Raw genomic sequence first — 15190 nt, forward strand, 5'->3', positions numbered from 1 at the left:
TGTATCATTACTTCTGGGTCTTACTGCATCTGCTGCTGGTCATCTGGAGTCAGGAGGCCAGGGCTCCAGGGCTAGCTCTTCATCCACCATTACTTTAGACAAGGGCCCAACCTCTCAGGACAAAAGCCTCCTGAGACGGAGGGCTAGACGAGCTGACAGCTGAGTGCTATTCTAGTACCAAGAATTTATTTTAGCTCTCTGCCTGAGCTCTCCAAATACTTATACCCCTCCTGTACCTGGTTATACTTTTTATTTTTATTTTTAAGGGTTTATACTTTTTTTTAAAAAAATTATTTATTTATTTATTTATTTGACAGAGCACAAGCAGGGGGAGTGGCAGGCGAAGGGAGAAGCAGACCCCCACTGAGCAAGGAGCCCGATGTGGGGCTTGATCCCAGGACCCTGGGATCATGACCTGAGCCAAAGGCAGATGCTTCATTGACTGAGCCACTCAGGCGCCCCAGTACCTAGCTATACTTAAATTAGAAGTTCTATATTTTATTTTTACTGATATAATATTTGTACATACCTGTTAATGTCCTGGGTGGTGGGCTGGGGGGTAGGTCTTATTTTATTCTCACTTTATAAAGTTTAGAAGTGTTAGGAATACTTAAGAGAACTGTTCAGAGTCATAAGAAAGGTGACAATGCTGACCTTCCAGTTACCCTGCATCATCACCCTGCAGTGCTGCTCAGCCTGGTGGCGCTGACACAGGAGGCACCGCAGTTAAGTAGGAGGAGGGGCTGTTGAGCTGCGTGGCGGGAAGAGGACCACTGTCAGCACAGAGCAGAGCATTCAGGAAAGGCAGCCTGGGGACCTTGAGGGATGAGCAGGCTGTGGAGGGGAGCGCGCAGGGCACCAGGTTGAAGCAGGCTCCCAGGAAGGTGTGGTGACGGGGGTTCCTAGATGGGCAGGGACCATCAGTCAGGACTGGAAGAACCAAATTCGTCACAGCTTGCATCGCTTTATAGAACCTTCCAGCACAGTTCCTGCCTCCCTACTTGACCCCCCTCAGCTCGGCTTAGATGGCATTTGTGATAGGACCCTACCCATCTCTCCGACCTCCCTGTCCCTTCTTTATCCCTTTCAGCCACATCCCTTCTTGCATCTTCGTATTCTGTGGGCCCTGACTCACGTAACCCCTCATAATGCTCTGCCCTCTGCCGTGTTTCCTCTGCCTCTGCTTATGCACTGCACCTGTCTCTCAGAGCCCAAGCAGTAAGATGGTGGGTGCTTTGGGGATGCCTGGGTGGCTCAGTCAGTTGGGCATCCGGCTCTTATTTTCTGCTCAGATCGTGATCCCGTGGGTCATGGGATCGAGCCCTGCATCAGGCTCTGCTGTCAGCGGAGAGTCTGCTTAAAAGATTCTCTCCCTCTGCCTCTCCCCACCACTCCCCACCACCATCTCAAATAAATAAGCACATACATATTTTTTAAAAAGGGTGCTTTGTTTTCCTGTTTTGTTTGCTGAGCTTCTCCTCCGGTTTATATTCTAAGCAGCCAGAGTTGAGGATCCAAGAACGTGTTTCCTCTGTGCTTCCCACAGAGCTGAGTAGAAGGCAGCTGTCACCAAACGATATTATTTAAAAGGGATTACATTTGAGTGTTTATTGTGTAGAACTACAGGATACATAACAAGAAGTGAAAGAACTCCCTCATCAAAATGATGAGAGTTCTGTACCTGGACGCTAGAGGAGAGCATCGGGGACGTTCGCTTCAGTCACCTTTTACACTTGGAACAGCAAGCTTAGAGTGTAAAGTAGCTCGATGAGGGCCATGTGCAGAGCATAAACTAGAACCCAGGAGCTGGTGCCCTGGAGACGGGAGCGAGGCTGCTCACTTAGTATGGGTCTTGGGCAAGTGACTTCCCATCCCTCTGCCCGTCTCCTCATCTGCACAGTGCATAGCGCTGTGATTGCAGTTGGTGAGATGTTCTGGTGAAGTGCTCAGTGGGGCTGATACACAGGGAGCACTCACCAAATGTCGCCTCTTACTGTTTTTTATTTTCTGACTTCAAAATGTAAGGTCATCTTTACCATCAGAGGTTAAGTGGCATTTGGTATAATTCTAATGTATGTTTTATAGTATTCTGACTTCTTGGTAGTTTGTTGTTTGGAAGAGGCAGGCATTCTAGAATATTAAATTAACCTGAATACCTTATTCCTTAAAAATACCAAGAATAACTAAGAATTTAATTTACCTTCTAAACTGACAGATGCCGTAGTCTAAGGGAAGCGTGTGGCTGTGTGTGTGTGTGTGAGTGATTCCTGCTACTAGGAAACTGCTCTAGACTCCATGAGGCAGCTGTTGTGTGCTGTAGGACTGTGTTCAGCTGCACACCACGCCACCCACATCTGTTTCACTTCTTTTTGAATTTTCACTCCCTTTTTTTGGACATTCTATTCTTGTCCATCATTTTCCCCATCAGATGTACTATGTATTTGTTTATGTACTGTATATCTTTGCTGTATACATAAAAAGAGTAAGATATTTTTTATTCACTAAGGACCAGTCTTTGCCCCCCTGGGGACACTATCAGTGTTTTTGAGAATGCAAGCTTTAAGGTGAAGCAAGCCATACTTCCATTATAGCATTTTTCTTCAAATGTTTCAAAATAATAGGAAAGAGAAGAAAAAATGTTTTCCTGTGTGTGTGTGTATGTGTGTGTTTTTAACATGAAGTTCATGTGCCTTTGAAGTCATGGATTTTAGGTACTAAAGCAGGCTCTAGGGTTCGATAATTCTCAAATGACATTAAGTAACAGCTGTAGAGATGAGTGGGCTAGAGGCAGGCGCTGGACACATGAAGGACTTTGGTCTCTATGACTTCAGAGTCACCAGGTGCACAAGTATGCAGCACATTTCATTTTGTTTACAAAATATGACAGGACATATAATTTCTACAGTTTAAGTTTGAAGCCTTTTTTGGGAAATACTCTAATTTTTATGGAACAAGGGAGAATTCTTAAGACAGCCTGATTTGTGTTGATGCCCCATGTCAGTTGCAACCCTGCCAGTGAAGACCAGTTCTGTGCACCAGTGTTTTTATTGCTGGATTTTAAGTTCTATTTTAGTCCCTGCTATAATATAAAAGTCTTTTAAAAATATTTAATAAAAACTAGTTGTGGTAAAACACATGTGACATAAAACTTGCCATCTTGACCATTTTAAGTGTTAGAAATCTTTCGATATAAGTCAATTTCAAGATTCTGAAATAGAAGAAAATATTTCTTTTAAACAACTTTATAAAAATTATAAAGCATTTTTTTCAACTGTATCAAGTGTTGAGTTGTTCATCATGGTGTATTGTACTTGTGTTAGCATAAATAAATAAGTGGAGAGTTGGGAGAGTGTCCTCTTACTAGTATGTCTTTTAGTAAGTCTGGCCCTCTTATTTCTCTAGGTGGCCGTCAGACCCAAGAGCAGAGAACTCAGAGGAATGTGATAAATGTATCTGCAGAGAAACGCACAGAAAATGGCGTAAGTAATAGTGAATCAAGTTGAAATTTTGGAATTGCTTTTTATAGGTACTAATGAGTTTGGGTTATAGTTTATTTATAAAGACGTATCTTGAGGGTAGAAAGTGGCATTTCTGTTGAATATTTCACGCGTTTTCGTGAAGTTCCACAGGGCCACTGAGTGGTTTTCGCAGTCTTCAGTCTGGCCCGCACACAGGCTGGTCTCGGGCACAGCCCCGCCCTCCAGGCCCTCCACAGGCTGCGGCCACAGCACGTCCTGGTGCAGCAGCTGCTCACCTCAGTGCATGTGACAGAAGCAGGGGGTCTCAGTCTCTAGACTAAGATGAGCAGGCAGGCTCGCCTTGTATCTTCTGTGTCGTCCTGTCAGGTTTTGAAAGACAAAATGGCTGGTGGGTTGAAGTCTCCATAGTTGCCTCCAGAAGAGAGAACTTGCTTAATTAGGTGGTGTAGCCTTGGAGAACAGGCCTGATGTGGAGGGGTGGGGAAGGGAGGAAGTGGGAGGAAGTGTGTCTCAGCAGAGGAGCTCTTTTTAAGAAATGGTGTGTGTGTGTGTAAAAAGAATGAGCAGAAATGAAGGAATGAATGAGGAACGAAGGAGAGATTTTCACATGGTCTTTTCTGGAAATTTTAGTAATAACTTTTCCAAATCATTTTTAGGCTAGAGAATTAGTTTCTTTTTCTGGCTCTGCCGCTAACCAGGTGTGTGGCATGGGGCAGGTTACTTCCTAGCACAGTGCTCAAGGCACAGCTCGAGGCTGGTGAAGAACGTGGGAGTGTGCAGGGCCCATGGTCACACACAGACTTCAGAACTTCCTACCTAGCTGAACTTGAACAAGTGACTTTGCTTCTCTGCTTCCCAACTTAGTATTATTGAGCTGTGATTTTAGTTCTTTTACTGGCTACTGTTGTGACTTTAAATGATAACCTTGGGGGGGCACCTGGGTGGCTCAGTCGTTAAGCGTCTGCCTTCGGCTCAGGTCATGATCCTGGAGTCCTGGGATCGAGTCCCATCAGGCTCCCTGCTCAGCAGGGAGTCTGCTTCCCACTCTGACCCTCCCCCTTCTCGTGCTCTCTCTCTATCTCATTCTATCTCTCAAATAAATAAAATCTTTAAAAAAAAAATAAACGACAACCTTGTATCGCTATGTCTTTGTACTACCAACTTGGAGCAGACCTGCAGACCTCCCTCCCTGTAACTGGAGGCTACTAGCACCTCCCCCTTCTCCACCTCCTCTCTCCCTCCTGCCTTCCGGCCCTTGCAGCAGTACTTCTATGTCGTCAGGGTTAATAATATCTGGACTGTTGTCTAACTCATTGCCTCCTGAAAACCATTTAAGAGTGTTTATTATTTTAGACTTTGCAGATATTATTCACTGCATCGGCAAGTGGTATACTAGATTATATTTTCTTCTCTTTGGCTCCAGTGTCATGGTCCTTGTGCCACTCAGAATGACTCGTGATGTCAAGATTATGAATTCTCCTGGGGCGCCTGGGTGGCTCAGTCAGTTGGCTGTTTGCCTTCAGCTCAGGGAGCCCGCTTCTCCCCCTCCTCCCCATGCTCTCTCTCGCTATCTCTGTCTCTCTCAAATAAATAAACAAAATCTTTAAAAAAAGAAGGGGGGGTGACACCTGCGTGGCTCAGTTGGTTGAGCGTCTGCCTTCGGCTCAGGTCATGATCCCAGGGTCCTGGGATCAAGTCCCACATCAGGCTCCTTGCTCCGCGGGGAGCCTGCTTCTCCTCCTGCCTGCTGCACCCCCTGCTTGTGCTCTAGCTCTCTTTCTGTCTCTGACAAGTAAATAAATGTTAAAAAAAAAAAAAGATTATGAATTCTCCTTCCTTAGCCTCCAATTTCTAAAGACCATTCCACAAATCCTCTTCACCTGCCTGCCTTCTGCCATACTGGTTCACTCCAAATCTAGAGGCTCTGGGGGGTTCTGCCAGGCGTACCTGCTTCAGAAAGTCTTAGGAAATAAAGGCCCAGACCCCATTGGCAGGACTTTTGATTCAGTGAGTCTAGGCAGGCCTGGAGAACTCCCCATATGCCTGTGTTGCCCTGCCACGTTTGGGAACCTCCAGGTCACATGCACACACTGTCCTAAGCATTCAGAACTTACTTGTCCAACTGAATTTTTTTTTTTAAAGATTTTATTTACTTATTTGACAGAGACACAGCGAGAGAGGAAACACAAGCAGGCGCAGTGGGAGAGGGAGAAGCAGGCTTCCCGTGGAGCAGGGAGTCCGATTCGGGGTTCAATCCCAGGACCCTGGGATCATGACCTGAGCTGAAGGCAGATGCTTAACAACTGAGCCACCCAGGCGCCCCCCAACTGAATTTTGAAGATTCTCTTGAGTTCTAAGATTGCCCATGACCTGAACTTCCGGGATTGAGTGTTACAATATAGTGCTGTGTATTGAGGTGGGGGATGTGTGTATGATACAGGGAAGGGGCCCAGGAGGAAAGGATGCCAGTCACAAAGTGAGTTCTTTTTTAAAAAAAGATTTTATTTATTTGATAGAGAGCACATGAACAGGGGGAGGGGCAGAGAGAGAGGGAGAAGCAGACTGAGGGAGCCCAATGCAGGGTTCAATCCCAGGATCCTGAGATCATGACCTGAGCCGAAGGCAGACGCCCAATCAACTGAGCCACCCAGGCACCCCCATAAAGTGAGTTCTGATGTTTAGATGTGAGGCGTCTGTGATCTTTCCGTGATGAAATTATTTAACATGGAGATAATACTTACATCTCAAGATCAACAAACTGAAACCTGAAACCAAAGTTAAAAATGTGTTTGTAACCTTTATGTGAGTTTTTAATTAGAGTAGGGCAGAGAGCTGTCAGGAGGTATAACTTTGCACTGGAAGCCTCACATCAAAGACACTGCTATATTTTATGGTGCATACACCTGCCTGTTAAGCCCAATAATACATTACGTTTGTAAATTTCTTGTTTACAAAGCACTTTTATGTGCATTTTTTTAAAGTTCGTAAGATACTAAAAACATCTTTCTCCAAAACTTTTTGTATATACCCTAGATACAGAATAATGGCACATTGAACCTGCTTTGTGGGCTGCAGCGGCCAGGACTGGATCAGGCCGCAGCTGAGGGAGGAGGGCGTGTGTGGGCTGGAGAGGACAGGAAGCTGACTTGGTGTGATTCGTGCCCATTAGCAGCTGCTGGGGCAAGGAGCTCAGGAAGTTCTGTTGTCCAAAAGTTGCAGGTCAACAAGTCAGGTTTTCTAAGAAATAAATGCCCAGACCACTGGCTAAACTTTTGATTCAGTGAATCTGGGGCGGGTCTGCAAAACTCCCCATATGCCTGTGTTGCCCTGCCACGTGTGGGAACCTCCAGGTCACATGCACACACTGTCCTAAGCATGCCGAACTTGTCCAGTAGAATTCTGGGGATCTGGTTTGACCATATGCTACCAAAGCAACTGGATTTATTCTCTTAGTATATACTTGTGGCAGGGGTCCCTAGGATCACCCCTAGTTTCAGTGATATACCAGGAGGACTGAAAGGACTCAGTAGCTAATTGTACTCACAGCTATGATTGACTGCAATGACAGGATATAGAGCAAGCCCAGCAAAGGAAAAGGTGTGTGGGGTGAAGTCTGAGGACACCAGGCACCAACTTCCAAGAGGCCTTCCCCAGTGGAGTCACACAGGACATGCTCAGGCTTCCACAACCAGCTGTGACAACAGGTGTGACATGTCAACCAGGGAAGCTCAGTAGAGCCCCAACTGCCCAGGGTCTCTTGAGAGCTGGTCATGTAGGCAGTCTCTGTGTAGCAAGTACGAAAACACCAGACTCCAGAAGGAAGCAGGTATTTAACACAAACCATGTTACTTGCACAAACATTTTAGGTTCAGCGAGCCTTTCTTACCACTTCTGGAAATGGTGGGAACCCTCCCAAAATCTGAGTTCCCAGAGGACAGTCCAGGGCCCCCCTTCAAGCTGGTCCGTAAGGAGAGTGGTCTCAGGTCTGCGGTGTAAACGCTTCTGCATGGCACCATTTTCCTTAGGTGTCCTGGAAGTGCTTTTCCTGTTTTCTCAGCCAACCACACTAAACTATGAGTCAGTTCCTGCTTTATTCCTGCACATGCAGTGAACTGCTGAGGCCAGTTGATCCTGCCCCCTCTGCTTTCCTCTGAAAGCTTTATAGTTTTAGCTCTTACATTTGGGGCTATGATCCCTTGTGAGTTGATTTTTGTTTGTGGTATGAAGGATTCAAATTTATTCTTTTGCCTGTTGATATCTAGTTATCCCTGCAGCATTTGGTGATAAGACTGTTCTTTCCCCCACTGAATTGTCTTGGTACTTTTGTCAAAGCAGTTGGCCATAACTGTGAGCGTTTCTGGAAGCATTTGTTATTAATACGGTGACTTGGTCCCCCTATTTAACGTATGGTACCTGGACTCACCTGTGCCTACTATCTCCAGATCGGATGCCATTTCAAGTGTCTAAAGAATAAACACGTAGGATTCTGCTGCTTCTGGAGTCAGGAGGCGTTGCCAGTTCTCAAGACAAATACTCTGTGCTGTACCCGGGCTTGCCCAGCCGTGGCTCCTCCAGCTTGAGGTCGTCTCAGACCGCCTCAGGCACCTTTCCCATTCGTTTTCTTTTCAACTCCAAACATTTTTACAGTCTCCTCTCCTACTAGTTCATTTCTGTGGTTTTCTATTATTTGATGTCAAAATCCCTTTTCTGTAATTTAGTGGTTTGGGGGTTTATTTTTTTATTTTTTTTAAAGATTTTATTTATTTGAGAGAGAGAGAATGAGAGAGAGCACAAGAGGGAAGAGGGTCAGAGGGAGAAGCAGACCCCCCGCCGAGCAGGGAGCCCGATGCGGGACTCGATCCCGGGACTCCAGGATCATGACCTGAGCCGAAGGCAGTCGCCTAACCAGCTGAGCCACCTGGGTGCCCTGGTTTGGGGATTTAATGAAATTAGGATTAAATAATCCTCCACTATAAGAAAAAACGAGCTGTGGATTTCTTTCACTTTTCCCTGTTGGGATTTGTTGAATATTCTGATTCTGAGGATCAACATCTATCAACATGACTGAAAAATTTCCTCAATTATCTGTACAGGTATTTCTTCTTCCACATTCTTTTTAATTTTATCTTCTGGAACGCTTATTAGACTTACGCTGTATCTTCCATTTTATTCTCCTTGTCTCTTAATTTCTCTCTTATGTTTTTACTTTCTTTGTCTCTTTGTACTGTGTTTTGGATGGTTTCTTATGATACATCTTTCAGTTAATGAATTCTGTCATTAGCTCTGTTTATTTGGCTGTTTGGTACATATAATATGCTTTTAATATTATTTGTTATGAAAAGACAAGACACAGTCTGGGAGGAAATACTTGCAAATCCTATATCTGACAAAGGAATTTTATCCAGAATATATAAAGAAGTCTTAAAACTCAATAAGAAAATAAACAACCTGGTTTTAAAGAAGCAGGCAAAAGATTTGAATAGACGCTTCACTGAAGAAAATATATGTATGTCAAGCACATGGAAAGGTGTTCAATATCTTTAGTCTTTAGGAAAATACAAGTTAAAACCACAGTGAGATACCACCATATATCTATTAGAATGCCTAAAACTAAAGACTGATCCTCACAAGTGTTGGTGAGAATGGGGAGACCCCAGATTTCTCAAATACTACTGTTGGGAATGTAACATGGTACAATCTAGTAAACAGTGTGACAATTTCTTTAAAACTTGAATGTGAATCAGGGCGCCTAGGTGGCTCCGTCAGTTAAGCAGCTGGCTCTTGATTTCAGCTCAGGTCATAATCTCAGGGTCCTGGGATGGAGCCCCGCATCAGTCTCCGTGCTGGGCGTGGAGCCTGCTTAGGATTCGCTCTCTCCTCTCCCTCTGCCCGTCCCCCCCCCCACTCATTCTTGCTCATTTGCTATCACTAAAATAAATAAGTAAATAAATCTTTTAAAAAAACTTGAACATGAATCTATTATGTGACCCAGCAATTCTACTCTTAAGTATTTACCCAAGCAAAAGGAAAGCAGATGTTCATACAAACTTGTACATGGATGTTCATAGCAGTTTAATTTGTGGTAGCCAAAATCTGGAAACAGCCTTAATGTCTAGTAACAGGTAAATGGATGAAAAGCATTACATATCCATATAACGAAATATTACCGAGCAGTGACAAGGCATGAACCACTGATACATGCTGCAACATGGATGGATCTCAAAATCATTTATGCTGAAAGGAAGAAGCCAGACCGCAGAGTACATACTGCTTGATTCTCTCTGTATAAAACTCTAGGAAATGTAGGGGCGCCTGGGTGGCTCAGTCGGTTAAGCGTCTGACTTGATTTTGGCTCAGGTCATGATCTCAGGGTCGTGAGATTGAGCCCCGCATCAGGCATGGAGCCTGCTTAAGATTCTCTCTCTCCCTCTCCCTCTGCCCTTATCGCCCCCACCCCTTGAAAAAGAAAAAAAAAATCCTCTAGGAAATGTAAACTTAACTTCTAGTAGCAGAAGGTAGATCAGTGGTAGCCTGTGTACCTGGGAGCCAGGCACAAGGAGGTGGGAGGGAGGGCCACAGAGGCACAAAGCGACAGGATACAAGCCACCTTCGGTGTTCCCTCATAACCCAGAACTTCTGCTACCCCTCTGTAACTTCCTTACTGTTGTGGCAGCCCAGTGACGCTTTCAAAAGTAGGTGTTTGTGTTTTATCTTGCCTCGTGATCAGGAGCATAATTCCATGTGTCTTGGGGGCCGTACTGTGGGAAACAGCAGTTCCCATGGTGTTTTGCTCTATAGCTCTCGTGTGGGATGTGGATGGTTTTCTCTTAGTGTTATTTGTGTTCATCGATAACCCTATTTTCCTCCTGATCTTTCCAGCCCTAATCATTCCTAACCACTTCCTTTGGGTATAAATATGGGTTGAACCAAACTGACTTTATATGGGTGGATTTTAATCATAAGAGTAGTTCACATTTATCAGATAAAATAGCATAATATAGTATTATTACAGGGTTGGGGGAGTATTTTAGATACTAATTGACTCCTATTAATTTGTGAGGCTTAGTAATTGTTGGAATATAAAATGTTGCACCTCCAGATATAATGAAATGTTAGACTCAATTTTACTGAGTATTTTTTGTGATACAAAAAAGTCTCCATGTTTATAATGTATCTTGATATCATTATCAGGTGTTTCCTTTTATTTGCTAAGTAGACTGGTAAAAATACTTTCCAAACCTGAACATTTATAACCGTGGTGAGGTGTGCAAAGAGAGAAGTGACTTAACGTTCTAGACTGTCATGTGGGCATGAATAGATTTTATCCTAATTATTTTGTCAGAGTTTCGTTTTAGGCATGTTTGTCATTTTTGGAGTGACATTATACGTGAGAATCCACTTAAACTTTAAAAAATCAGTTACACCAAAAAAAAATAAACATTAGTTATAGTTTTATTTTTATTTTTTTAATTTTATTTGAGAGAGAGAGAATGAGAGACAGCATGAGAGGGAGGAGGGTCAGAGGGAAAGCAGACTCGAGCCCGATGCGGGACTCGATCTCAGGACTCCAGGATCATGACCTGAGCCAAAGGCAGTCGCTTAACCAACTGAGCCACCCAGGCGCCCCGCATTAGTTATAGTTTTAAACAAATATCTTGTTAAATTACCAGATAGGATCCTGGCTGATTGGTCTAATTCTTTTTTTTTTTTTTTTTTTTTTTACTTTTTTATTGTGAAATATACAGAAGAATGTGTAAAATATGCACAGGTTAAAGAATTACTTAAAAACACTCAGATAACTACTACCTAGGCTTAAAATTTCGCTCAGTCTTTTTTTTTTTTAAAGATTTATTTATTTACTTACTTACTTACTTACTTACTTACTTACGTGAGATAGAGCTAGAAAGAGGCAGGAGGAGAGAAAGAAGCAGGCTTCCCGCTGAGCAGGGAGCCTGACACAGGACTCGATCCCAGGACCCTGCGATCATGACCTGAGCTGAAGGCAAACGTTTAACTGGCTGAGCCACCCAGGCGCCCCTCTCTTTATTCTTTTTAAAGCAATTCTATCCAATTTATTTTGGTTTCATACAGACCAAAGACATAAAAGCAAGGTATTTGGAGTCTAGTTCAAATTCCACAGAGAAAGAAAGAGTGTTTTGAGAGATAGGTGTGTAAACAGATCACAGTACAGTGTGAGAAGTGCAGGAAAAGAACAAGACACCAGAATAATCGGATATGATTTGATTAACTTAGGCGGCTATGAGGAAAGATTTTCCAGAGCTGAAGATCGGAGGCATCTGCTAGGACACAGGGGAAGAACTTGAAGCGCTGTGGGTGACAGAGGATGATAAACATGTTGGCAACAATGGAGCATAAACTGTGGGGACGAGGAAGGTGGGGGCGACCCTGGGGGGGGGGAAGAGAGCTGAAGTATACTGGCCAGGGGAGGGGCCAGATCCTCACTGTGCTTAAGAGCCTGGACTTAATCTTGCAGGATATTAAGCAAGAAAAAGACAGATGAGCTGTGTTTTGGAAAGAGCCCTCTGATGCTAGTGTGAGAATTCTGTGTCCGACATAGGGGCTGGGAATGAGACTGGAGACAGGGAGCCCTGTGAAGTCTTTGCTGTACTTGACAGTAGGCTCACAACGGGAATCCCAGAGACTGACTGACTTTCAAAGGAAATACTGGAAAAGAAGAATTTCAAGGTTATGGAGATAGAAGCTCAAAAGGCATACATCTATAAACCACAATTTAGAAGAAATGAGGTTTTAATTCATTCCTTCTTTAAAAAAAAGATTTATTAATCTGAGACAGAGTACAAGCAGGGAGGAAGATCAGAGGGAGAGGGAGAAGCAGACTCCCCACTGAGCAGGGAGCCTGATGCGGGGATCGATCCCAGGACCCCGAGATCATGACCTGAGCCAAAGGCCGATAGTTAACCAACTGAGCCACCCAGGTGCCCCTAATTCATTCCTTCTTATAATTCACGTGTATCTGCTTATATGAAATTATCATATTAAGTCAAAGATGGAGTTAGGCTTTCTTAGACTTCCTCAGGGTAATTTAAGCAGTGATTAGCAAGCCTCCTCCAGGAAGCCCTCCACTGTTGCTGGTCAGGTGACATTAGTCCATTTGGTCATTTCTCATGATCTTCCAAAACTAAAGAGTAGTCTAGAGTTCTCGTTCTTCTCTTTATTTTATTTCTTTGTTATTATATGCTAAAATCAAGTTATCTTAGCTTTTATGTTTTTCAAGGGGGGAAATCAGCCCTTTCCTGTTAGGTTGAACTGTATGAAATTGTTAATGTTTGACCATTTTCGATGTACAAAAAGAGCATTTTCATCTGATTCAGACTAATAATCAGTAGATGGCATCTGGTAGAGCATTTACCCTTTGAAACAGTAAATGACTGGTGGTTGGGAGCAGTCAGACGCACCTATGCTGCAGCTGCTGAGTGAACAATGGGAGGCCAGTACGTCCTGTGTGAGGGAGAGAGCAGCCCGCTTGCCGTCAGGGGACCTGGGTTGAGATGCTGACACTGCTGCTGACTCGCCACTGAGCTCGGGATAGCTGCTCAGCCCGCTGCCGGGGCTTGGTTTTCTCATCTGTGAAATAGGCTGCAGAACTCCCCTCATAGGGGTTGTGTAAGCATCTCTTAAGATAACCATAAACTCAGGTTTACATAAATGACATGCAAGTGCTCATTACATGTTGTTGAACCTCTAGAATTCAGAATTCATTAAAAAAAAATAAGAATTCTCTCCTGTTTCTGGAAGTGATGTCAGATCCTGAGTGTCAGAACAATTGTATGAGAGATTCTGTAGAGGATCAGGAAAAGCTTCAGGAAGCAGATGGCATTGCCACTAGATCTTAAAGGATAGGTAGAGTTCAGGAAGTGGAGGGGAGGGCTTTGTAGCCAGAAGAAATAATGTGAGCAAAAATACGAAGGTGGGAAGTGTCAATACTGGAATGGAAAGGCAAGCGTGGTTATGGGAGCGATAAAGAAGAGCCCTGAGCAACAGCTTATATCTTCAGCAACGTAGGCTCAAGTCAAAGGCGAGGCCGAGGTTCCTTGGGAGATACTATAGCCATAATGGAAGAAATTGAGGGAGGAAGCCAGGTTTGGAAGGAAAGGGAGGAGTTTGGTTTTAGACATGCTGGGGGTGAAGTGCTGGCATGGCATATAAATCAAAGTGTGAATCTGACCAGGGGAACGGTGGCTCTGGGGCTCCTTTGAGAGAGACCAGGGCTGGATGGCTAGACCCCATCAGAGGGTACTCTGCGTTCTCCATGGAAACTAATACAGAAATGAGCAAGGAGGATAGACTGTTGAACTATAGCATGCCATCTCATCACAACTCGAAAGCTTGGAGAATTTTCTTTGCCCAAGTAATAGTACGGTGACATTCTTGTCTATTATAACCGAGGATGAAGTTATTTTGTTGAGTATTAAAAATCAGCGTATCAGGATTAGAGCTGACATCTGAAGTGACTCATTAGCCAATAGGCGTTTAATTGCTGACAAAATCCACCCATCTTTTCTGTTAACTGGACTACCAAGGAATATAGGTTAGTCATTGAGGATAAAAGCAGCATTTTTAGTTAAAACCTCTATTGATTGCATTGTTAGCTAGCTCTCTTAAACATATGCCCATAAGCATAAACATTCCCTCTCTTTGTACTGTGACAGTGCTGTTGGGAATAACAACCAAACTCCTGTAAGTAGCGAGTGATAGAATGAGAGAAGTATAGAGTCTTCATGAGATTTTATAGTAAATGGATGTGGTGGTTTTAAAATATGTCTGCAAATTCTTTAAAATGCCTCTCTTCAAAAGGTAGAACCTAAGTCCTCTCTTCTTCTCACAGACATAGTGACTTGCTCCTAACAGAATTTGGAGAAAGTGATACTGTGTAACTTCTGAGACTAGTTCATTAAAGATAGCTTCCCTGTGGCACTCGGATTGTTTGCTTTGGGGGACATCAGCCACCATGTTGTGAGTACACTCAAAACAAGTAGCTCTGTGAAGAGGTCCACTTGGTAGCCAGCCCCAACTTGGTAGCCATGTGAGTATGCCATCTTGGAATCAGATCCTCCAACCCCAGTCAAGCCATAAGCCCTAACATTTGACTCAACCTCATGAGAAATCCTTTTTTTTTTTTTAAAGGAGGTGGGAGGGGCAAAGGGAGAGGGAGAGACTATTAAGCAGACTCTACGCCCAGTGCAGAGGCTGAGACAGAGCTCGATCTCACAACCCAGATATCATGACCTGAGCAGAAATCAAGAGTCAGATGCTTAACCAAATGAGCCACCCAGGTGTCCCAGCCTCATGAGAAATCTTAAGCCAGAACTGCCCAGCCAAGCTGCTCCTTAATCCTTTATCCACAGAAACTGTGAGCCATAATGAATATTTGTTGTGTTTTAAGCACCTGAATTCAGATGTGAACTCTTAAACCAGCAATAGAGAACTAATACGTATCCTTGGAATGAATAACATGGGCTGTTGATTCCCAAATCATTCTCACAAGTGTACAATGTATGAATTGAACAATGAAGAGATCCTTACATAAGTAGTAAACAGCACACAGATACATTTGAAAAATAAAATGTCATGTAGTGAGAGTGTGTTGTACTCGCCAAAGGAGGAAAAGAAGGCTTCACTGTAGGAGTGGTTGGTGGAGGTGGGGAATGCGAAGGACTCCTTCTTTGGAA

The 15190-nt window shown here is 43.8% G+C and overlaps 1 protein-coding gene across 12 annotated transcripts in view; it reads left to right on the plus strand.

Annotated features, from left to right (window-relative positions):
- Nucleotides 1–15190, plus strand: part of PPP1R13B (protein phosphatase 1 regulatory subunit 13B) — an 89993-nt gene that overhangs the window by 46433 nt on the left and 28370 nt on the right. For all 12 annotated transcript variants that reach the window (XM_027568906.2, XM_027568907.2, XM_027568905.2 and 9 more), the window contains one exon: nucleotides 3403–3479. In XM_027568906.2, coding sequence (XP_027424707.2) covers nucleotides 3403–3479 — 77 coding nt within the window. The remainder of the gene's footprint in view (nucleotides 1–3402; nucleotides 3480–15190) is intronic.

The sequence above is a fragment of the Zalophus californianus genome, chromosome 6, assembly GCF_009762305.2.
Source record: "Zalophus californianus isolate mZalCal1 chromosome 6, mZalCal1.pri.v2, whole genome shotgun sequence".
Taxonomy (NCBI): Eukaryota; Metazoa; Chordata; class Mammalia; order Carnivora; family Otariidae; genus Zalophus; species Zalophus californianus.